Consider the following 23,233-nt stretch of genomic DNA (forward strand, 5'->3'; position numbering starts at 1 on the left):
AAGTGCAGCAGAATTTATCATAGTTGGATATGTAATGTTATCATTTCATTGGTTGCCTTTATAGTTACTACAGCTTAGAGATCAAGGACATTTTCAGAATACTGAAAAGCTAGCATATTTTTAATTCACTACGGGTAATATATTGATAGTTATCACAAAACTTTGATTAACCTCAGTGATGCCAATATATCACCTTGAGAACTACGTCTTTTACAAGGATACACTAAAATAATTTGCAAGTAACTATAATATAAATGCACTAATTAAACCCACATAACACAATTAAGAATCTAAATATGTTGCATATACATTTGCATGCTTACCTAGAAAGATTAATGCCTTAACCTTTGCCTGCTTGTTTTTATGTTCCCATTAAAACAAGCTTTTTGATACGTAAGTGCCACCTGTAGGAAATACCGAAGTAAGCTCAAGTGCAGTCTTGTGCCAAATTAGGCACCACGTTGCATGTTTTACATGCCCAACATAGATGCTTCCTTCAGAAACTCAACCAGATACTGTAGGAAGTAATAACCCTGTATGACAGTGGCTTACTTGATGAAGATTAGTTTGCAAAGACAGATCTACAGGAAAGTTGTCTTTTTCCCATGGAGCCTTTTCAAAAGGGGGTTAAAATTAAAATTGTACATTTTTTCCATTTGCTTGTCTGTATGACAGTATTCCATAAAAATCAAGCAGTCCTTAACTACAGTATGTTGAATAAAATAGAGTCTGCAATGATCAACACTGAGTACTTCACTAAATTAACTGGCGCAGAAAAATATGAAAGATTGCATAATTTATCTATTTTCAATTTTTTCTAGTATTAATGAAAATAAATATATGTGGGAAAGTATTTCAACAAAAGAATGGTCTAGCCTTTACTATAAACATAGTTCAGTTTCTCTATGCAGTGAGTTAGGCATGAGTGGATGGAAGTGCATATTATAAACATCAATTGAAACATTAAAAAGAACCAATCAAAGAATTTCCAATGCAGCTATAGAAATAATTACTGGAAAGACTTTATAATGTGTTGTGAATTTCTTGACTATGTCAAGAAAAACAAAGGGCTTCCAAAAATCCAGCATTTAAAATATTAAGTCTGCCTAGGTCAAAAAAGCGAAGTATTTCATCACAAGTAATTTGTAAAAATAGAGCTGAGAAAGCTGGACTGACTCTTTCTGTAACCATCACCTATCACAGTTGTGCTCCAAAAATACACTCACAACAAAGAAATAGTTTCATTAATTCAGCCGTACCATTCACTGACACAGTATCTCCATTCCTCAGCTATTTGCCAGTTAACATATATTGTACACCCGAAGCATATTTTACATCAAAAAATGAGAAGTTATTTTTGATAATTCAATGTCAGATCAGAAGATAAGAATAACCTGGTATATGAACGCAAACTATATGGCACTTTACAGGAAAATATTTTTTCATTGTTTGACCAGCAGTTTCTCTGTTCGGTTTTATCAGTCCCAGTTGGGCATAAACGGTATTACTCCCTTCTACCACAGTCAGCTTTCAGTGTTGCTTTAAGCACGTACAGTTGTTGTGGCAGTCCCTCACCACCCCCTTGCCATTTCTCTGGCTGCTTCGACCCAGACAATCTTAAATATTCGCACCTCCAACTCTAAGCCCAAACTTAATCTGTTCGACGGTCCAGCCATGCCTTCCGGGAGGAGGACTGCCGCCGTCCCCAGGGCACTGCGGTTTCCCTGGGGCGTGCGGCCCCCCGGCGCGGCCGGCCCCGCCGCGGTGCTGTCCGCGGTGCTGAAGCGCGGTGCCCGCGAGCCCCAGCGCGGGCCCGCTCCCCGCCTTACGGCTCGCACAAGCGAACGGCAACAAGTTTCGCCGTTAGCCCACGCCAGCCAGCGGGTTCGTCTGTGTATTCTAAGCACAAGAACTGCCCTGCAATACAAAGGAGTCTGGAGATCGCGGATAACAAAACACCCACCAGGGCCACGACCCCGTCTCTAGACCCGGACTCTGCAGCGCCTGCTCCAGCTCCCTCTCATTGCCTCTCCGGGCACAAACCCCGGCGCCCATTCCTGGCAGGGGCAGGGCTGCGCAGCGGGCTCGCCCAGGGGTAAAGGCACTGCAACGCCAGGGATGGCTGAGGGAGCGGCGGGTTTCCCTCCCTTCCCTCCAGCAAGGTGCAACCTTCGCTTTTTCCTTTTGTTCTCAGTGGCAGGAGGGTGGTGGCGGTGGCGGGAGGGGTGGGGAACACTTGCACCTGCAGATACATGGGGCATAACAAAGGACCATACGCCGCGGGGATTAATTTGCATTAGCATCCGTGAGGGCAGCGGCATTTTGCGTCTGCAGGGATTAGCCGCGCCGAGCCCGGACTTACCGTCCCTATCGCAGAGCTGAATCGCCTCCAGGCTCAGGTTCTTGATCACCTCCTCGCAGGGGCTAGTGGGGCTGCTCATGGTGTGCGCCAGGCGCGGAGCCTCCATCGCGCCCCTCGCCGCTGCCTGCTGTCGCGCCGCCGGGGCTGGGGCTGGGGCTGGCCGGCTCCGCGGCGGGCGGGCGGTGCAGAGCCGCGCGGCAGCGCTTCCCGGCGCTTCCCGGCGCCGCCCGGCTCGGCTGGGCTCGGCGGAGGCGGGCGGGGAGCGGATTTGTCACTGCAGTGAGGCGGGGAGGGGGCAGCAGAGAGGCGCGCGCTCATCGCACCCCAGGCCCCGCGTTTAAAGGGGCCGCCGCCGCAGCGGAACGCTCCCTTCCCCCAGCCCGCCTTATGTAACGGCGGCGGGAAGCGCGGCGCCGCGGCCCACCGAGCCCCCCTGCCCCCCCCCCCCCCCCCCCCCCCCCGCGGGCACGCTGCGGCCGTTAGCAGCGGGCGGCGGGAGGCGCGCGGCCCAGCGCGGGGGCGGCGGGGCCGGGCGGCTGAAACCCGCCGGCTCGGGGGCGCGGGGTGCCGGCCCCGCACGGAGCCTGCACCGGGCCGCCCGCCGCCGCTCGGCGCTTTGTTCCGAGGTTACCCCCCGAGCCCAGGGGAGCCGCAGCGGCGCACACGCCCCACCGACCCGCCGCTACTGATTTTCCCCTTCCCTAAGCACACGGCGCACCGCAACCGCTGCTCGTAAATCACGCCAAACTGCAAGGGCTGCCTGCCTGCGCTTTGATCCTTCAGTTATGCAAGAATTTGAAGAAAGAAACGTTGGCCGCCGTTACACTGATAGAGCAGGAGAAGCTGGCAGAGGGTTATGGATAGCAGGACAGGGTGCAGGAACGAGTCGTTCCTGGTTACCTGCCCTGCACGCCTCCGTCCTGCGCTTTTTGTAGGAAAGAGCGATAACCCGCAGTGTACCGGCCCTATTTCTGCCCAGCTTCTCTGAAAAGGAAGATATTTTTTACTTTAATCAGGGGTGGGGAAACAATTCCATCTCAGTTAGCAGTTTCAGGAACAAGAACGGGGCCAGAAGAGGAGAAAACTGAAACAAAGAGAAATGGGAGAATGGATTAAAAGCTGTGCAGCAGCCCAGCACCGGTGGGTGCGAGGGCCGGGCGCCCTCCTTCCCGCAGGCCGGGGACAGGCGCAGCCCGTGGGCCACGGGAGGGCAGCGCCTGCTCCGTGCTACAGACCGCCTTTGGAGTCAGGCTCATGGGCTGGGGTGGGATCACCCAGATAAAGTCGTCTCAGCCCATTTCCCACCACACATGACAGTACACATTCCTGGCACTTCTTTGTCGTTTCACTAAACTGAAATTGGCACCGTTGGGCCAGTGATTTGGAGACACCGTCACCGGCTGCTTTGAGAAACAACAGTTCGTTACACACAGGCCCCTGACAAGCTTGAGGCCATGATATTTCTCAGTCAGCATTGCATGCCAGCAAGTCCAAAGAATCCCTAAAGCTCCCATTTCGGAGCCCAAAGACCACCCAGTCTCCTCCCAGTCCTCACTGATCCGACGCAGTAGCAAGCTTCCCACACAGCCAGATGTTTGTCACTCAGAAGTGGCTTTCCACAGGATTTTGGGATTATTCCTTTCTTTATGATCGTTTCTAGGGACACTAATCTGAGGAAATGAGCTCTGACGTTACCTTTCACAAAGCCACTGACAAGTACTGCTGCCTGGGAGAAAGGAACCAGTTTTAGGAGCCCTGACTCCTATGACAGCTCCAAAAATCTGTAGCACAGCATGCAGAGAAAGTGCAATGCTGAGCACCCTTCCTGAACCATCTATTCTTTGCCCCCTCCCTTCTATGTTTTCTTCCTCTTTGCCTCTCTGCTGTTTTTTCACCATGAAGGAAAATGTGCACAGAGGGGTCAGGCAGAGGAATGAGTGGGAAGGAAACCTAAAGGAAGAGAAAATTAAAAGGAAGCGATAACAAACAGGGAGGGAGAGTGTGAGTCAATGGGGAGGTGGGAAGGGAGAGGAATATATGAATGAATGCACAGACAGAATGAGGACAAATGCAGAATCTAAGAGGGAAGAAATGAAAGTGGGTGAGACTGCATTCATCAGGTTTTAATTTTGGCTCTGACAAGCATTCATTCCTTGCTCAGAAGCAAAACCTTTCTACTTGGTATTGCAACTGTTCTTAGCACACAGCCATCTCCTGTGTAAGGCTGGAAAATTTCTTTCTCTGAAGACAGTGTATTTAGTCTCTCAGGCTTACGTTCCACATTCATTCCTTTCCACAATGTGGCAGACGCTTCGGCAGCTCACACAATCGTGTTACTTCTTTGCTACAACATTATGTAAAGTCCATTTGAAGCAGACCCTGTTCTTGAACACTGAGAGAATTCCTGTTTTATTCTCTCTGCCTCTATTTTATACACCTTTCACTCTACTTTTTATTCTATGCAACTGAAATCAGGTTTTTAAGAATGGATGGATTTCGCATAGCTCTTTGAAAGCAGACAGCTTTAGGGGTGTTCCCATTCCTTCAGTGCCCCTCATTTCTCAGCTGCCTTATAGCAATAACCTCTGGCTAAGCTGTAGCTATTTCTCCCACACATCATTTAAAAACAAAAAAAACCCTTTTTTAAATTTTTTTTATTTTTAGGAAAAGAATGGTTTAGTCTACAAATACTGACAGACTCCAGTGGAAAAGTAGAGCAGAGAAACCTTTTCCCCAGCTCTGCTTTTCTGAAGCATGAAACAAGCTGGACCTGCCTGAGACAGCATTTTGCAGAGTCACACTCCAGACTTCATGCCTCTTTCAGCCTATTGCTACTCCCATCACCTGCTCTAGGGCTCAACTTTTTTTAAGGCTCAAATTATTCCCAGATGTGATTCTGTACGATCACTTGGCAGTGAATTTAGTCCTAGGTATTTCAAGCTCAAAGCATCCGATACTCTCTTGGTGGTTTTCTTACCTGTAAGAACAGTACTCTGCTTGTATTAAACAAGGAATAGCATTGTCTGAGGCACAAATTACGTTTGTGCTAAAGGATGAAAGAATCTCAGAGTATAATCAGAAAGTTTACTCTGTGACGGATTATCCCTGACAGTGTTTAGCAAAAAATGTCACATAACACAAATATGGGTCAACATTATGTAATAGGAAGTCTGGCAATGGCAGCACAACATTAGAGACTGAACAGCATCATGTGTTTAAGCACTGCAAAAGCTTGCACAGAATTTGCCACAACAGCAACCTTTCGTACTTTCAACATTTAGATAAATAGGTTATTACCAATTTCCGTAGTTCAACAAAAGTGTGTCTGTTGTTCCTGCAACCTTACATAAGGAGAAAGAAACAGTATTTTCTAGCACAGTATGAGTACTAGGAAACATGAGCTGTGACACACACCTGGCTAGGTTCAATAATCTTGGCTCTCGTGCCTTAACCTGGCACTCACAGCCTCCCAGGTAGGTCACCAAGATCATGCTGCAGGGCTACTACCCTGCAGCAGACAGTCAGAGAGGCTGCCAGCCAGCTGGAGAGGTCTGTGGCTTCTTTCCTAAAAGCCACAACCTCATTCAAGCCATAAAATCAAGCAGAAAAGGTGCTGTGTGCTCCTCTCTATCCCAAACGCAAACCCACGCACCATTCCAAAGTTCTGTCCTGGCTGCATTGCACTCCATTTTGGGGAAACTGCTCCATGTAACAGCAGAGCACAGCACAGAGCTCTAAGGCAGCCCCATTCTTCCTATTTGAAAACACTTTTATATTTCGAAGTAGCAGGGGTTTATTTACAAGTTACAAAAGAAACCTCCTTTCTCAGACTTCAGCAAGACTCAAGAGTTCCAGCCCTTCTTTCCCACTTGGGAATAAAAAAGTCTTGTGTTATTGCTCAGTGAACTGTGCAAGCAGAAGGCAGAAAGGCTACAGATACAGTTTTCAGGAAAGAAAACAAAAAGAAAAACAAGGGGGGAAATAGAGACAGCCTTTTTTTTTTTTCTATCAATATATCACTTTTGAGGAGAAAAGCAAAATATTAAAGGATAGATAAACAGAAGGTTCAAAACCAGTATCCAGCATTTTGAGTCAGTGCTAAAAGAAGCATTGACTAAGCTTAGCAGCTAACTCCTGAATTTTCATGGAGAAAAATGCTTTGCCATTTCACAGTCATTCTTTGTCTTTAGTGGACATGTCAAGAGTTTCAAGCATGCGAAGGCACATACTTCCCAAGGATTGTATGCAAGATATTCTTGAAATACCATAGGACTGAAGTAAAATCCACACACTGGTGACAGAAAGACAAAAAATAAGATTTAAGACCCTAAGTGAAAGCCGCAACTACGTACAGTTAATGTGCAGTTCAACACAGCTTCTTTTCTACAGAGACAGACACTGATGTATGACAATTTAGAGCACTAAGCACGGTATCTCACTGGGAACCTCTTTGTTCTTTCTCAGATAGCAAAGTAAGAGACTCCTCAAATGCTCAAACAAGGAGGATGATGGCAGAGGTCCCCCTTTTTTCCCTAGGAAAATCCAAAGCAGAGTAGCAGTGCTTAGTCTTAGCTCTGGAGTGAGTTTCTCTCCCTCTTTTTGCCACTCTCTCCAAAGGTAACAACCACAGCCAGGCATCCTGACACTAAGTCCAGCAGTGAAGATGCAGCTCTCTTGGAGAGGGGTCTGTCTGCTGTTTTCTGCTTTGATGTCGCTGCAATGCTGGGAAGCCCTCGCTGTTTCTGGAAACTCTCCAGTGAGAAGTATGCCATAGTTCATACTCTCAAAACGTCCCTCCTTCCCTGTTAGGAAGACTTCATTTCAGCAGTTGCATTCAGTTCATGCATTCAGGCTTTTCTTGCAAGATCATAAAGCATACTTTAAAACATCAAAGATACAATTCTGAAGTAATCTTTGACTTCTGGTGTCAGAGGACCTACTCATGAATCTGTAGTTTTTTGTATAGTATGATATGAAAACGGCTTCTGTATGGGGAGAAGAAGCTAGCCTGCTACTCAGGTAAATAGACAATCAGTCTGTGAAAAAGGCATCCAAGGGAATATGTGGTAGATACACTAAAGCATGAGTAGCACAAACAGGGGAGCTGATGTCTGACTGCCAGGTCTCCCAGTACAAGAATCTAGAGGGTGTCAATTGCAATTAATAGCACCCAGCTTCAAAACAAACAGAGGAAGGTGGAACTTCAAGCATTTTTATGTTAAAGTTGTAAGGCCAAAGGACAGTGTCCATGCTAAAAGTTTTCATTGGTTCAAGGAGAGGCTGCAAAGGTTCATGGAAAAGAAATCCTTTGGAGTTACTAAACCCACACAGTCCCTAAGCTGAAAATCACTAGATTCTGGGGAAGAGTTATCAAAGACAATTACATGAGCTTGTTCTGCTCTTCATTTTCTGTAAACATCCATTTTCAGCCACTGCTTAAGGAGACTTTACTGGCCTAGCTAGGTCTTTGGTCTGCCCAAGCACAATCAAGGAAACGCCCCGGTATCTGAGCCTTCTTTCCTTACCAACCACCACCATGCCGTCCTCATTCAGTAACAAACACTTTAGAGTACGGAGCCTTCCAACCAAATCATCTGGGTGTGCAACTCCCAACCTACTCTGAGCAACAGAACCAATTAAAAGAAAATGTTCCTCTCAGATAAACAGAAAGTTATCAGGCAAATTATCATTTTATTGATGCTATTTATGTTGCTGCTTTCTGAATGTCAGTTTTCTGATCAGCTTTATAAAGCCTGAATAAGCACTTAAAGAAAAATTCTTTCCTAGACAAAAATCATGTATTTTTAACCTCATAAAATTTATTTGTTGCTTAATGGGCACAAAGTACTGTTAATGCTTAGCATTATCATTTATTAATTTGCTTTTAAGTTTAGCCTCACTTTATTAGATCCACAGTATCCCTGGAGAACAACTAGAACCTTCTGTATTTCCTCTCTCTTCTGTGCTGTTAATCAGTCTTCCTACCTTAGTAATAATTTTCGCATTTAATTAGTGCTTTATCCTCCAGATATTGGACCACATCTTGACCTTTAAAGGATACTACTGCTTATCCTTGGCATTGCTGCCTGCTATTCAGATTTACTTTTTTTCTACAGTTCAGTGGCCAGCCTGTGATACCTTGAAGTGAATTTTAGCCCAAGCTGACTCGTTTGGGTAATTCCCTTAAGACAGTATGTGGCAGAGCATCTGATGTCTTTGTAGAGTCTTGATGCTATTCTGTACTCTACTACTCTTCTTCCTTCGTCTTAAAAAGAAGTGAAGGGATAAATGTTCTAATTTGCCTGGATCTAGTTTATTGTGGTACACCTGTGTCATATCTGGCTCTCATTATACTATTCACCTCCATATGAATACATTTTCCCCTTCTGCTTTAATATTTATAGTATTTATTTCAATTTAGAGCCATGCCCATAAGACAATAGTTTCCATAGTTACTCTTAATTCAATTTTTAAAGACTTGTGACATTAGTCTCCTGATATTTCCTCAATTCTCTGTGGTGTTTCTTTTGGCAACTAGTTGTTCCATCAGTTCTATAAATACCCGAAGGGACACCTTGGATGCATTTGTTGTAGCGATGATATTTCATTAGTTACTTTTTTCCAACAGTTCACAATTACATCAATGATTTCTTAACCAAACCATTATTCAAAGTTTAATCCCTTTCCCAATAAACTTCATGGCAAAAGTCCAACTAGTTTTAGTGGGAAAAAGAACCGATCTCAAAATTCATCTTCTTATTACAAATTAATTACAATTAGTATTTTCTTGGTCAAGTGCTTTTTCATCATTGTACCTCCAGGACTTAGAACATAGCCTCCCCATGTTATCTTTAACCTCTTGGGAACTGTTTTATTGTATCCTCATGCTGTCCCTGTTTTTCTCACGTGCACTAAACTTGGAATATAAAAGCCTGTTCTGGTGGCCCTCCTAGTTTTCTGTTTCCAGTGTGGTTCATATTTTACTTGCTTAAGCAGCCCACAGTGATACGTTCTCTCTTCAGTGTTTCCCACTTCCATTGGAACAAGACACATTTCTGCTAGCTTTCCATTACAGTACCTTCTTGAGTCTTTTCTACTGCCCTTTCCCTTTCCACAAAGGCTTTTCCTCATAATACTACATCCTTTCAATAGATGACGTCAAAAGTCTTCAAAAAGACAGCTAAGAAGAAGGTAATATATGTAGTTAATAAAGGAAGTCTAAGTGACTAGTCCTCCATGTCATCTACTGATCTAGTTCTCTTACAATTATAGGCCTCAAGCTTTTTGTAGAGGCACAGAAGATGGTCGTTCTAGATTAATGTTGCTGCCTGCCAGCTTTTGTACCATCAAGATCTATTATGACTGAGGTGACATGGCAAGATAGGAAAGACACCATTGTCTTATTCCCCACTGCTACCATGAACACAGCTAATTAACTGCTAAGGAAAAAGAAGGAAAATTATGTTGAATGAATGAGAGGAGAAACACGCAGACATTCCCTCTCCATGGCTCAGAGTCTGCATGCAGACTGAGACTAGTCTTAAATTTCTCTCACTTGACTTATAGTCACTTACTACAACCTCTTCAGATCTATGATTATTTAACTATGTGAGCCACAATTAGAATCTCACAAGGAAATGCATTAGAAACAGCAATTAAGAGGTGTGTTTTACATGTTTTTGCTGTGGTAGGAATTTATGTCTACTTAGCACCCAGATACAGGCAGATTGGATAGAGAGACTACATGAGCAGGCAATCAAGTGACCATTATTTTATAGCACTGTTTTGTTAATAACATCCACAAGCATTTTAATTAAACCATGTTCTGCTCTGAGTGACATCCTATCACCTTTACTTGTGTTCTGAATATACGGCAGCCTTGCAGTAAGTTATTTATTGATACTATGGCAGTCCTTACAGATTTCAAGTTCCTGTACGTCTGCAGTGCCCCTGAGTGCTTAGTCAGTGGAGGAATTGTGGCATTCTGTGAGCCTTGAAAATCATAGAACTGACTCCAAAATCTGTTTGTGACTGATTCACTGCTCCTTGTTTTTAAACCAGGCTGCACAGGAGGATAGTTGCAAAAGCCTAAGGAGCTTATTTGCCTTAGATTTTTTCCACAGCCAGTGGGAAGTCCTAAAATCCTCAGAAGTGTTTCAACAGGAGCTATTGTAGGTGCTCTGAGTTGCCCCAGAGAAAACGCGTTCTCTTGATTCTGCAGGAAGCTAGGGGGAGAAAAGGATCCTGAAGCTAAATCTAGTCTTTGTGAATGATTCCCCCTAAATTATTCTTATATGTGTGTGCAACAGCCATCTCTGATAATCTGCAATATATTCTAGAATGAGAGAACAGCAAATAAATATGGCAAAACTCTCTCTCCTAGGCTAACACTAACCCCTCCCCTCCTTCTCCAAAGTTCAGGGGGCTTAATCTGCACGGGCTCGCAGGGACAGTGCTGGCTGCAAAGCAGAACAAGTGGTCATTTATCCAGGCACAGCTGTTGACTAGTGACAGAGGTCTGACAGTGGCTCATGTGCAATGGAACATGGGGCTGTTTTCAGACTTGCCTGATTACTGCTTATCTAACTACTGAACTTGCATTGAAAGCCCATCATCTGTAAATTATTTTTCTTTTATTTTTTTCTGTTTCTTCCATGCTAATTGCTAACCTGATATCCTACATGAGCTTTTTTACCAAATTTACTAAAGTTATTTCTCTATTTTTTTCCTTTTAATACCACTATTTTTCATCTTCTTAATTCTCTCTGTTCTTATTTTTCTCCATTTTTAGTCTAACCTCATCTACTCCCATCTGTTTCAATGACAGGTTCTGATTAATATCTCCACACAAATTCAATTTAGCCACTGACAGTACTTTTTTAGGTTTGACCACATGACATCCACATGGTCTTTTCTAGGGTGGGGAGTGGAAGTAAGGTAGAGGATAGCAAAAAGGCCAAACAAAAATTGCTTTCTGTATTGAAGCAGTTAGTTATATTTAGTGAAATTAAATTGTATTGAGTTTGCTTTGCAAAGTTTTGGTAGCAGGGGGCTACAGGGGTGGCTTCTGTGAGAAGCTGCTAGAAGCTTCCCCCATGTCCAGTTTAACCTTGGCTGGCAACCAAGCCCCATGCAGCCACTCACTCACTCCCCCCACAGTGAGATGGGGGAGAGGATCAGAAGAGTAAAGGTGAGAAAACTGGTGGGTTGAGATAAAGCCCTCTCACTGGCAAAGCCTGGGAAACTGAAAAGTCCTTGACTTAGTATAAGCATTACTTAGCAACAACCAAAAACATCCGTGTGTTATTAATATTGTTCTCACACCAAATCCAAAACACAGCACTGCAGCAGCTACTGAGAAGAAAATTAACTCTGTCCCAGCCGAAATCAAGACAGAGACAGAAAAGTTTTTTGATAGCACATCCAGGAGAGGAACCAAAGTAATGGTGTTAGGTGGAGCCATACAGAGTTTTGTACTTTGAATGCTAGTCATCTAGATTAGTCCTACTATTTTGCATGGGCAATAGCTACACCACTACAGTTTATTTTCTTAAATTTTTACAACAGTCACTACCCTTTTAAACATATTTTATAGCTGTAGGGACATCAAATTAATTTAGAGGTTGCACCAGCCTAATTATACACACATCTACAGTGATATAGCTAATGTCATACAAAAACGGAGCACATACCCTGTCTTAATTTCTGTGTATACCACTAAACAGCTCCTGCTGGGAATGAATTAGCCATGGTATTAAGACAGTACTGAAACCTGTGTGTATTTTTGGAGCAGAGCTGAACGTTCATTGATAATAAGAACTATAGAAACTTATTGCTACATGTGTGTAAACATTCATAAAAATTATTCAGAAAAGGTCTATATGGCACAGAGTGAGCCTAAGGAGAGATGGAAAACTGAAATGCTTTAGTGGCAACCAAGGACTATTCATATTTGCCTAATAGTACAATATAAATGAGTGCCACTTGCATTAAATTACGTTCAAATTCCCCGTTGTCTGCAGAGAGTTTGAGGTCTGAGCAAAAATGCTTCACAACCATTTTTGTACCATCCACCCTGTGGTTTATTCTTTCTTAAAGCTGAATACATCACTATAAACTAGGGGGGGGGGGGACACATGACGACAAATGAAGTATAAATCAAGCTAAGTCCAAGGGTTAATAGGATTAGCAGCTATCAGACCCATAGGCTATCTATAGCCTGACCACTAAGTCTTATGCTCTCAGGAATTAATAACAGGGCTATCACAAACAGCAAAAATGCACTTGACTAGCTTCTACCTGAATTACAAGCAAACATTCCTGCTTCCAGTACAGGAGCAGTGATGTCTGATAAAAAAGTGACAGCAAATAATTCAGCAAGAAAACACGGGAAGTTGCTCCAAGATGTTTTCAGGGCTTCTTCCCATGCTTAGGAGGGATAAGGGATGCTTACTGACAAATGAGACACAAATTGGGAAGCCCAGCTGTGACAGCAGTGGTTGGTCCCCCCCTCCTCTCATCAGGTAGTTCAAAACTACCTTCTTAATGTTACAAAAAATTATCTGAAAACATACACAATGAATATGATGGCTAACATGAGGAAAAATCAAGATATCTGAGTCTTGGTTTTGTTTTGGTGCATAGTGCTTCACTATTTGAAATAGTGCCATCTAGAACTTATGAGAACTGTTGTTATCAGCAAGCATTATTAAACAGCAGACACTTTGGACAAAGATGCTCACTCCCAATGTGCAGCTGTTTTGTTGCAGAAGGCAAATGCCTGGGAGGTGCCAGGGGTGTCAACACAGAAACAGAAGCAAGTGGTGGGATTAGACTACAGTTAGTCTGGGATTTTCAGTACTCATTAAAATGACTGCCTGACAGCACTGTCCAAATGGAAATATTATGCAAACTTCATGCAAACTTTGAATTCATCTTGGAGTAAAACCTTCTTCTTGTATCTTGCTGGGAAAAACCACTTTGACAAATTGACAAATATATCCATATAGATCATGCAACCAGTTTTAGAGAGAATGCATGGTCTTACCCATATCTTCTTATTTTGGATTTCTCCACCCTCTCTAGGGATGGTGGTCTCAACTCCTTGTACTGTCAAACTCTTGCTAACCTCAACAGAAAATTGCTCATCTCAAAACAGAGCTGAGCAGAGCACCCAGCTGCCTCTCCTTGAGCCAGTCGTTCCCAAACTGAGGTTGCAACCCTGCACGCAGCTGCAAGGCAGGCAACTGAGAGCAGGGTCAGTTCTCCAACCTATTATGTGGTGGTTCCACAGGCTACAGGAGCAAAAGATTTGCTACAACAATGATCATGGGTATCTTCTTTTATTGCTTTTAAATTGTTTTGTCCTCTTCCTCCCCCTCAGCTAGCCATGGAGTCTTATTACTGCTTGATGCATCTGAACCCAAAGGCAAAGTTTTCAGCACTGGGCACACTCCTGCCGAGAGAGTTTTGTATGAATTATAAAGTCAGGGCATTCAAACAGTACATCAGTTCCCTTCCCACAGGCTGTCTTCATGAACGCTTATTCATCTTGAAATGATGGTACGCTAAGAAGTCACTTAAGCTCTTAAGCTTCCCTGATCTCATGTCACAACTTCAAGAACAACCAAAAAGGAGGAGAATGCTTCGAAAAGCACAAAAACTGTAGCCAGAAACATTTCTGTTGCTGAAACTACTGCTAAATAAAGAGATCGCTCCCTGCACAGATAAAGCATAACAGTATGTTCTGCTATACAGCTCATAAAAATCTTAGATTCAGCGCAACGTTATTTTTGCCAAAAGGTTATTGCTGTGGTACCTTTCTTGTTTTGAGAAAGTAAACAAACAAGTAGAGAAACCCCTCTGCATGCACCCTTCTAGAGACTGTAAAGGAGGCGAAGCAAATCGCAGAGATATCCAGCCCTCTTCTGTTGTGGGAGGACTGCTGGCTATTTCTAACAAACAGAGAATCATTCTTGCAGAGACATATCTTAAAAATTATTTTTTCCTGTCATTACATTCCGCGGTATTGGTAACCTTTACAAAGCACTCTTATATTTCAAAGATGACATTATCACATGAACACTAGCTGTGCACTTCCAAAAAGGCTAAGCAACACATTTCTTACAGCCTTAAATCATGTCTTCCAGGCCTGCTGGAGATCAGAGGGGTTTGCACAGGGGAGCAACTAAGTCACTTATAATGTTCTGCCTTCTAACTAAAGAGCAGACAAACACTGGCAGGCTGGGCTGGAGCTGTGGGCACACAACACTTGCTGTGCCTCATTTCAGAAGCATAACATTGTTTTTCTCTCGTGCCCTGTGCCACACGTCAGCAAGCAAACAGGAGCACGGGAGCAGCTGACCACTGCTGATGCCAAGGCATTGTAAGCGGTGGACTGCAACAGCCTGTGCTCACCAGCACTTCTGAAAGAAAGGGAGAAGGTAGTGTTCCTCTTGGGCCTGGTGTGAGGGCAGGGGAAGGAAGGGGTAAGGAAGCCACTCTGTATTCTTTACCCTCTTGGGAGAGCTAAGCAGAGGAAGCCAGGTTTGGGGAAACATATGGATATGAGACCATGGAAGGCTGTACCTCTCCACACAACACAATTGCAGGAATGTTGCCAAAGCCATGACACCAGCTCTTGATGCCGAGTTCACATGGTTTGGGAAAGTGGGCAAGACAGAGGCACAGGAGCCCCTCTGCATTCTGATGCTGTTTCTTCCCTTCCCAGGGCACAGCACAGTGGATGGGACAGCCAAAGAAGCACACACATGGCAGAGGTGCTCTCAAAAGCTCTTTGCCCTTCTTCTCCCCAAAGTGCTTTCTCCTGCTCACTCTTTGCTTATCAGTGGTTTCTGATGGAAAAGAGAAAAAGGAAGAACAAGGGGCAAATACTAGTTGCCATTTCCAGGGATGGCATGGCACTGCTGCAGGGATCAGCAGGCACTTGCTGGTCATTCTTCTCTCCATGAGGACAGATCAGGGGCACAGAGAAACCATTACTCTTAGGAATGTGGAGACTTCAGCTTGACATGTACATCCTGGCCGAGCACCTGACACATACACCCCAAGTGAGTACCCTCTGCCCGCACTACCACAGCTTTGGGTCTGCAGGATCCCTGAGCAGCAGAAGGCTGATGGAGAGACTGGACTTCACACATTTCCGTCATTCAAAGGCAGTTTATCAATTGTTTGAGGACCTGTCCAGGTCAAGCTTGATTCTATTTTCAGAGCTGCATAATGACTGTTGATGACATCTGCCCATGACTGGCAGCCAGCATTGATGAGTACTGTAAACAACTGGTTTCCAAATGTACAGCCATGTGTCTCCTTTCTGCTCCAGGCGGCTGATAAAGATCCATTGATGGTAGTTGCTATTTAATATGGTAAATGATTTTGGAGACTAGAGTCTTCTTTTATGTAATCCTTATGTAAGGACTGAGAAAGAAAACACGTAAAGAGCAGAACCTGAATGGCAAAACAGCAGGGGGTCTAGAGCTCAGCATAGGTATTGCCATCTTGAAAGTCTTTTCTGAATATCCAAAGCTAATAAAAAGCCAACAGAAATAAAATTCACTGTTTTTTACGTATACATAAGAACCTTAAAGAAGATCTGCACTTTACCACAGAATCCCATGCGGAAAACCCACTACCTGGTATTTAGCCAACCAGATGTTCATTGAATGAAACAGGAGGCAACTAAGCAAGTAAGATTTAATCCTAGATTAAAAAAACCTGAATCCTAGATAAAACAAAGAAAAAGCTCCAAAAACTAGGGCCTAGAGATTGCAGGTGGGTTGTTCCTGGGTCAGGTTCAGGTTGGAGAAAAACACATTGTTATTCCTTACCAGCTACCATGTGGTGACACACAGCCTGACATGTTTTGCATGCTGGTTTATGAAACCGTGCCATGCTACATTCTGTCTCCTCATGTGCTGCATCAGCAGCTCCTGCCCTAAGTGTGTTGCTTGTTGCTTCTAAGGAAGTGTGCATTCATTCATTATTGCTTATTCTTGATAACTCATGCTTATATAGAGAAAGAGAGAGGGGATGACTTAACATGTTTAAAATCTTGATGGCAGAGAGAGGAGAATGTAAAAGATAAAGGAAAAGATGGAAGAGTAGCAGAATGGATGGAAAATGCAGAGAGGCCCTTTTGTCCTTTTCAATCATATTTATTACTGTCTGCTCTGTTCCTTTATTTAACTTCCTTTGCTATATCATGGGTCATACTGCAAGCTTTAAGAACATTGTGCTCAGATAAAATGGAAGAAAGCCAACACATGCAAGACCTGAACATACCAGAGAGATTAACAGTGTTAATGGGTGGAGGCTGTTTGTAGTAATGTGAGAATATCTCAACAAGTTTCATACCTATGGAATAAAGGTCAAAGTAAGGAGAGGGTCTGTCCTGTCTTTACTTCTGAGCATGAGGTATAAAGGGCTCACAGATTCACAAAACTTAATAAGTGATGGACGATTTTCACTACTTTTAGATAAGATTTGAATTGATTCTTAAGAGAGCTGAGAAAATACTGAAAAAAAAAATCCACCAGCATTTGCTCAAACTTTTTTATGAATTCAGTTCAACTGTGTTCTGTTCCTTCTATGTTTGTCCTTCATATACATTCTAATGAACAAACTTGCTGGTGATGAGACTCACAGAAACAGAAATCATTATGCATATTATTCAATGAAGGATTTGGAATAATGCTTTGGTAAAGGTTGGATTCTTAAAGGTACAGGCAACTAAGGAAATTTCACCTCTTCCCTATTGCTAGACTAGTTATAAACAAAAGGGCTCATATCCGGGGGTTTGTTTTCTATTCAAAAAACTGAAATTCTGAAATTCGTTAACGTTAAAATGTTTTTCATGCTGGAATTTATCAGCCTCTCAAACGGAAAACGCAGCCTAAACATGCATATTTTACCAAAAGCTTGTCCATTTTTTTTTTTGGTTTGCATTTTTTCCTTAAAATGCAAAATATTGGTTGATGTGTATTTCCTTGGCAGTAAGATCAAGGCCAAACTCAAGGAATAACAAAGGTTAAAGCTGCTAACACTGGCTTCATTTACAACGAAATATCACAGGCAGAAAAAAATTCAAACACAGGACTTGCACCTGTCTTCTCTTAAGCACTGCAGAATAACTCTGAAATGTAAGGTAGAGAGAATGTCCAAGAAGAGGGAAAGTAAGGAGGAAAAGAAAGCAAAACCCAAAACCTAGGGGAAGATATACTGTTCTTGTTTCATGGACGAAAGACAGTAATGACATACTAATCATCTGACTAGATTCAGTCAGTTAAGAAAATGAAATTTTCCCATGTTTCTTACTGAATTGCTAAATGCTAGTAGACCTGTTGCCACAGCTGCTGATGGCTTTAGCTCTACTGAGCTGTCTGGGCCTGTTGCTTGGTGCTGTTGTTGCACACACCAGCACTGGAAGTCTCCTGCTTTGCTGTCCCATGCCCAGCAAGTAAATCTGTGTGTCTCACTGGTGCTATATATGCAACTGAGTTCTTAGACAGGCTCCTTGAAACAGTTCTGGAGAGCTGGTAACCTACAGTGTGCAGATACCTATGTGACTTGAAGTTTCTGAAACAACTGTTCTTTGTGAAACAGACATTGATAGCAAAAAAAAAATTGATGTTTTTAAAGCATTTTGTTATTGTCACACTGAGAAACACAAAGACATGGGGAATTTCAAGAAGCTAACCTTCTGCTCAAAAATATCTTTTCTATTAACTATTTTCTTTAAACTATTCCGGAAACTTTTTATAATATTCTTACAGTGCTCCTCTTCCTTCTGCTTGCTGTGTTGTTTCCCATCATAAGCAGTAAGTCGGCTGTTTGGATCTCTTCATTCACTGTGACATTAGGTACTTAAGCCTAAGGCGCCAATGTCTTTCAAAAGGTTGCACAGGGTGGCAACGCTTTGGTTCTGGAGATTAAATGCATCCAGGCACTGAATTCCAATTATTTCTTCACCTATGCTAACAATGTGTGCTTTTCTTTTTTCTCTACTCTTTCTACGAGGGAGACATTCAGTTACCCAAATATTTCTTTTGGACACAAATATAGCTTAGTTGCCGAAATAACTGAATGTATATGAATGGCAGACTTTTATTTATAACTGATCTGTTCCATATGTGACTGATTGCCTCCAGTAAAGATACTTAAATGTAGCTGAGCTATTTGTGTTGGAGGCAGTGGTTACAGAGCAGTATCATTTGGCAGTCACCAGACAGCTGAGATTTCTTAGCTGTTTTCTATACATGCCCCAGCAGACATCATTATTTTAAAAGTCACTAATGTTGCTTATTGGAATTCTAAAGTAAGTTTTTGTCTGCTTCTTCAAACTTTTTGCTTTTCCTTCTGCACTGAAGTAATGGTTTTCCTTCTCCCCCTCTCAACCCTCTTTTGCCAAGTTGTCTTTTTTATTCATTCACCTAATAACATCGCATATGCTACAGAAATGTTTTTTTTTTTTAATTTATATACAACACCTATATATTTGCAAAGTAAGGAATAGAAGGTAAGGAAAAGTGTATGGGTAAAATATCTCTTAAGAAGTCCCTAAGACAGAGATTATGTTCTTTCTTCTCAGAGAGATAGCATGAAGGAAGTTCACTGACTTCCATGCAGGGGATAAAATCAAAGGATCCAGCCCAAGCAGCCTCAGTAGAACAGCACAGAAGGATTTTCACTACAAGACATCTTAAAATGACACTTGGAACTTGACAGTACCGTATTTCAATGTTGATTCAAATAATTAGTTTATACCTGTTATGACACTTTATTTAAACATAATATGCCTTGTAACTATAAACAAATAATTTGGCAATGATGTGGAGGAATGTTTTATATTCAAGCAACCCCTGAATAAAGTAAAGGAATGAAGTTATCAGAGAGACTGAGCAGCAGAAGCCCCACTGCTTTAAGAGATGCCCATGTGGATGTCTATTTCTAGACATTGCTTCTAAACTATCAAACATGTCCCTAAAATAGCATTACCGCAGAACACCGACGAGGATCAGAGGGGAGTACTGGTGAAGACCATTGCAATGTAGAGAACCTTCAGGTTTCTACTTAAGAGTAAATAGTTCCACACAGCCACAAGTGTACAGCAAGAACTGCTGAGAAGATTAATTTCGGCCTACTTATATTTCGTATCTCCAGTAAAAGTCCTACTAAGATTAATAAAACATTGGATAGCAGTGGATTGTAACATCAGAAGTTTTGAAAGCATTCAAGCAGCAGAAAAACCCCTATTAGCACACTAACTGCAGACAAGAACAGTACTGCTCATATTTTGGAAAGTTGTTGATGTGCAATTTAGATATGTTTTGATATTCTGTGTTTCAAAATATTGCAGTGGCCACTAAGTTCTGAAAGGCTATACATCAAAAGCTTCACTTTTTTTCCTCTCATTTTGACAATCACCACCACAACAGTATGATCTTTACATGCCTCTTGCTCATCTTAAGTCTACAGAGTATAAAATTCCTCCTGATAATGAAAATAAAGCTTCATGGACAGAGAAAAATGATTATGCAACCATCGAAATAGCATGCACCAAATTAAATTGATTGTTTTTGCTTTTTAAGCATAAGAAATACAACTCCATCAGAAAATCCTGTAAACATACTCAGAAGTAAAAAGGGATACAAATTCAAGTCTTTGATAGGCCCTTGTAGCATATTTTGGAGGTCCGCAGGCAGAGACTATCTTAAATCGGAGATAAATAACTGCTAAAGATAAAAAGTTATCAGAAATGATCATCATCTGCAATTCCATGCACTCAGGAGGGCAGCGCAGCTCCCATGCTTTGCCTTGATAGTAAACACACCATCATGGGCTGGAACAGCGCAGTCTATGAGCAGGAGGGTAAAAACTGCGGGTGCCGTTTAGATACAAATGCTGATTATGGAAGTCACCTGATCTTGTTACAGGGAAGCGCCATGCTATGGGGAGTCTTCTGTAGCTGCATGTTTCTACACTGACCCAAACAATGTGTCCTCCAGCAGCCACTGCAGAAACCTACTCCTTGGGAGCATGAGAGGTAGGACCTGTGTAACTGCAGGAAGTCTTCTGCACCATTACAGCTGTAGGAATAGTTGTCTGCCATATGTACTGTATACAAGTGCTCATTTTAATTAAGGTTTAATCTCCTCAATCTCTGCACTAATCCTTGGTTCTCTCATAATACTCCCACAGACCACTCCAGGGCATTTTCTGGCATCAAAACCATCTTGACTTCGCCGGCTTTGCTCTGGTTTGACAGGTCCTGTGCATCCATCTTCATCTTTTATTTTCTAACAGAAATCTGCTAAATATGTGAGGCAGAAAAAAACCCCAGTGTTTGAGCATTAATTGGATGAGAATGGCAATTTGTAGATTTGAGGAATAGCAAAGGTGCAACTGGAGTGTATAAGTGGGCAGCTGGCACAGTAGTTTTTGCCAACATTTGCGTCAACGTGGGAGTACAGCAATATGGTAGCTGTTAACATTGTACTCAATAAATATCTCATCATATGTGATGATATGACTAGCCTTTTGGAGGAAGAAGCTGAGTATTCTCTGCACCCACAACAGGATTTTATGTGTAATCCCAACAAATGTCAGCAGGTCTTCATGGGTGCTTAAATACTGTATACCTAAAACTGATTTCTTGAAATCTAGTGTATGGGGTAACTGAAATAATAGTGAAATAATTTACACTTTGAATTATCCAGAGAAAGACCAGTGCAGTGCTCAACATTATGCTTTTTCTCAGCTGACTCAAAGGAAAAGACACAGGCCTGCTGTTGTCAAGTGCACGGGACAGTTTCTGTTAACGTAAGACTTGGTTTCTATGGGTTATGTATGTATGTGCCTCCATAAAAGGGAAAAATTTATTTCCAACATATTTTTGTTGCTGTTACAAATAGGAAGGATATTAAAATTAGTGTTTTAGGATGAAGGGAATTGTTTCTGTTTCACATGAATTTGATACATTTCATAACCATTGGAGTTAACAACAAAGACAATGTTATAGATAAAAACGGCGTTAGACCTCAGTGGGGTACCTTTCAGCAACTATTTCTTGCCATGAGGTTTCCTTCTGTGGATCTCTTACAACCCTTACGCAAAGAATTACTAAATTCTTCTACTAGTAAAGAAAAATATAAAAATCTGATTTTAGGTTTCTGTCTTCTAGTCATGTTCTGTTTTTATTTTGCCATGACATCTCTCTCTGTGAGGAGCGTGCCTACTCATCTTCCTCCACCTTCTTCAAAGGCCTTTTCTCTGCACGTCAGTCCACCACCGCTGCTCTTCCAAGTGTCATCCCTACACAACTACTAACTTGGAATAACTCCCAGAGCCCCATATTCTGTATTTATGGCATATATGTTCCCTTAGAAGAAAGGCCTCTATACTAAAAAATTATCATGACATCAACTAAAACATCATCATTTTGAAGAGCCAAAGCTAGTGAGATTTTAAAGAGATTATGTCTGTGAAGCTTTAGAAAGGTTGATTTACAGATGCAAATAGCAACAAACAGAACTGGAGCAAACTCAAAACATATACTATAACACTTGGCTTGATCTTTTAGTCCATTTCACTGAAAATGAACACACTAGATTTAATAAGGTGATGTAAACCTATATTTATTTTCAGGACCTATGAAAATGCCCTGAGTTAATCAATTCCTCATTTTTATTTATTTCTACATTGTCCACTAGTATCTTGCTGCTAGCATGTACGTACGTGAAGCACAGAGTTAAACCGCTTTTTAACGCTGAGAAATTCTAAAACAAATGCAACAAAATGTCCTATCAAGCCACTAGTAAAACTAGATGGCTACTCAGGTAAAGAAAATTTTCCATTCATTAGTAATGGTGCTTATCCACTTTCCAAACCAACTTCCAAAATGAGGATTCTACCCACAGAACATCACCCATATTTTCAGTTTGACATTCACAAAATCATATGCTGTCTTTTATGAAAGAATTGGGAATGTAAGGCAGTGGAAGAAAAAAATTACAGTACTAAATGACAGTGCTACTTTGAACTAAAATGACTTATTCAAGTGCTTTGTCTACTACGATAAACAAAAATGCTCTTATATACATAGGAAATTAAGTTTTGTAGTTTCACATGCAAATATAAGGAGGGCTATTTACTCTTTCTTCCTGAAAAGTTAAGGATTGGCACATTCCCTAATAAAATACTTTCAATAAGCTTCATTAACATAGCTATTTACATTCACAGTTATTGTCATAAACACAAAAAAGGAAAATACATTCTCCACCCTATCTCTTAAGCCTGAAAGCTTAAAGATCTGTAGAGAAATATCAAACTGCAACATTCCATTACACCAAAACCCAAAACATAAAACTGCACCTTCTGAATGAAAATGAAGATTCTGAAATGTTGCTCTAGAAAGTGAGGTATCAGCAGACTGATTTTAGCAGCAGGCAGCCAAGACAGACTATGGCAGAGGTGGGTATGATTCTTTTACTGCCAGTCTGGGTTCAGCCTACTGCCTGAGAGAAGTGAAGAGCTCACGGGGATGGGCCAGCCCCAGAAAGGACAGAGGAGTAGGGAGCCCAGCCACCCCAAGAAGTCACCACTTCTCTTCCAGCTGGAGGCCCAGGCTGTATTGTAAGCTGTCTCATTTGTATCTACCAAAGAGGTGGAAGAAGGGCCTCATGCAGCCATCACCAGCCTGGCTGGACTGTAAAGAATTTGTGGGATGAATCTACTACTTGTTCTCTCCCAAGGTGTTTCCAGTGTCCCAAGGACATGGGAGAGCCCCATCAGCCTGAATGAGTACACCCACACATTGCTCAGAGATGGCTGATATGCATCATTATATCTGCTGTT

The 23,233-nt window shown here is 42.2% G+C and overlaps 1 protein-coding gene across 4 annotated transcripts in view; it reads right to left on the reverse strand.

Annotated features, from left to right (window-relative positions):
- PHYHIPL (phytanoyl-CoA 2-hydroxylase interacting protein like) overlaps positions 1-23,233 on the reverse strand; it is an 80,146-nt gene that overhangs the window by 33,565 nt on the left and 23,348 nt on the right. Inside the window, exon 1 of one of the 4 annotated variants that reach the window (XM_056352656.1) lies at positions 2,363-2,756. The exons of the other annotated variants lie outside the window; for them this stretch is intronic. Within the exon in view, the coding sequence (XP_056208631.1) occupies positions 2,363-2,468 (106 nt within the window). The 5' untranslated portion in view covers positions 2,469-2,756. Of the gene's footprint in view, positions 1-2,362; positions 2,757-23,233 lie in introns of those variants that run through there. 4 annotated transcript variants of the gene reach the window in all.

The sequence above is a fragment of the Falco biarmicus genome, chromosome 9 (genome assembly GCF_023638135.1).
Source record: "Falco biarmicus isolate bFalBia1 chromosome 9, bFalBia1.pri, whole genome shotgun sequence".
Taxonomy (NCBI): domain Eukaryota; kingdom Metazoa; phylum Chordata; class Aves; order Falconiformes; family Falconidae; genus Falco; species Falco biarmicus.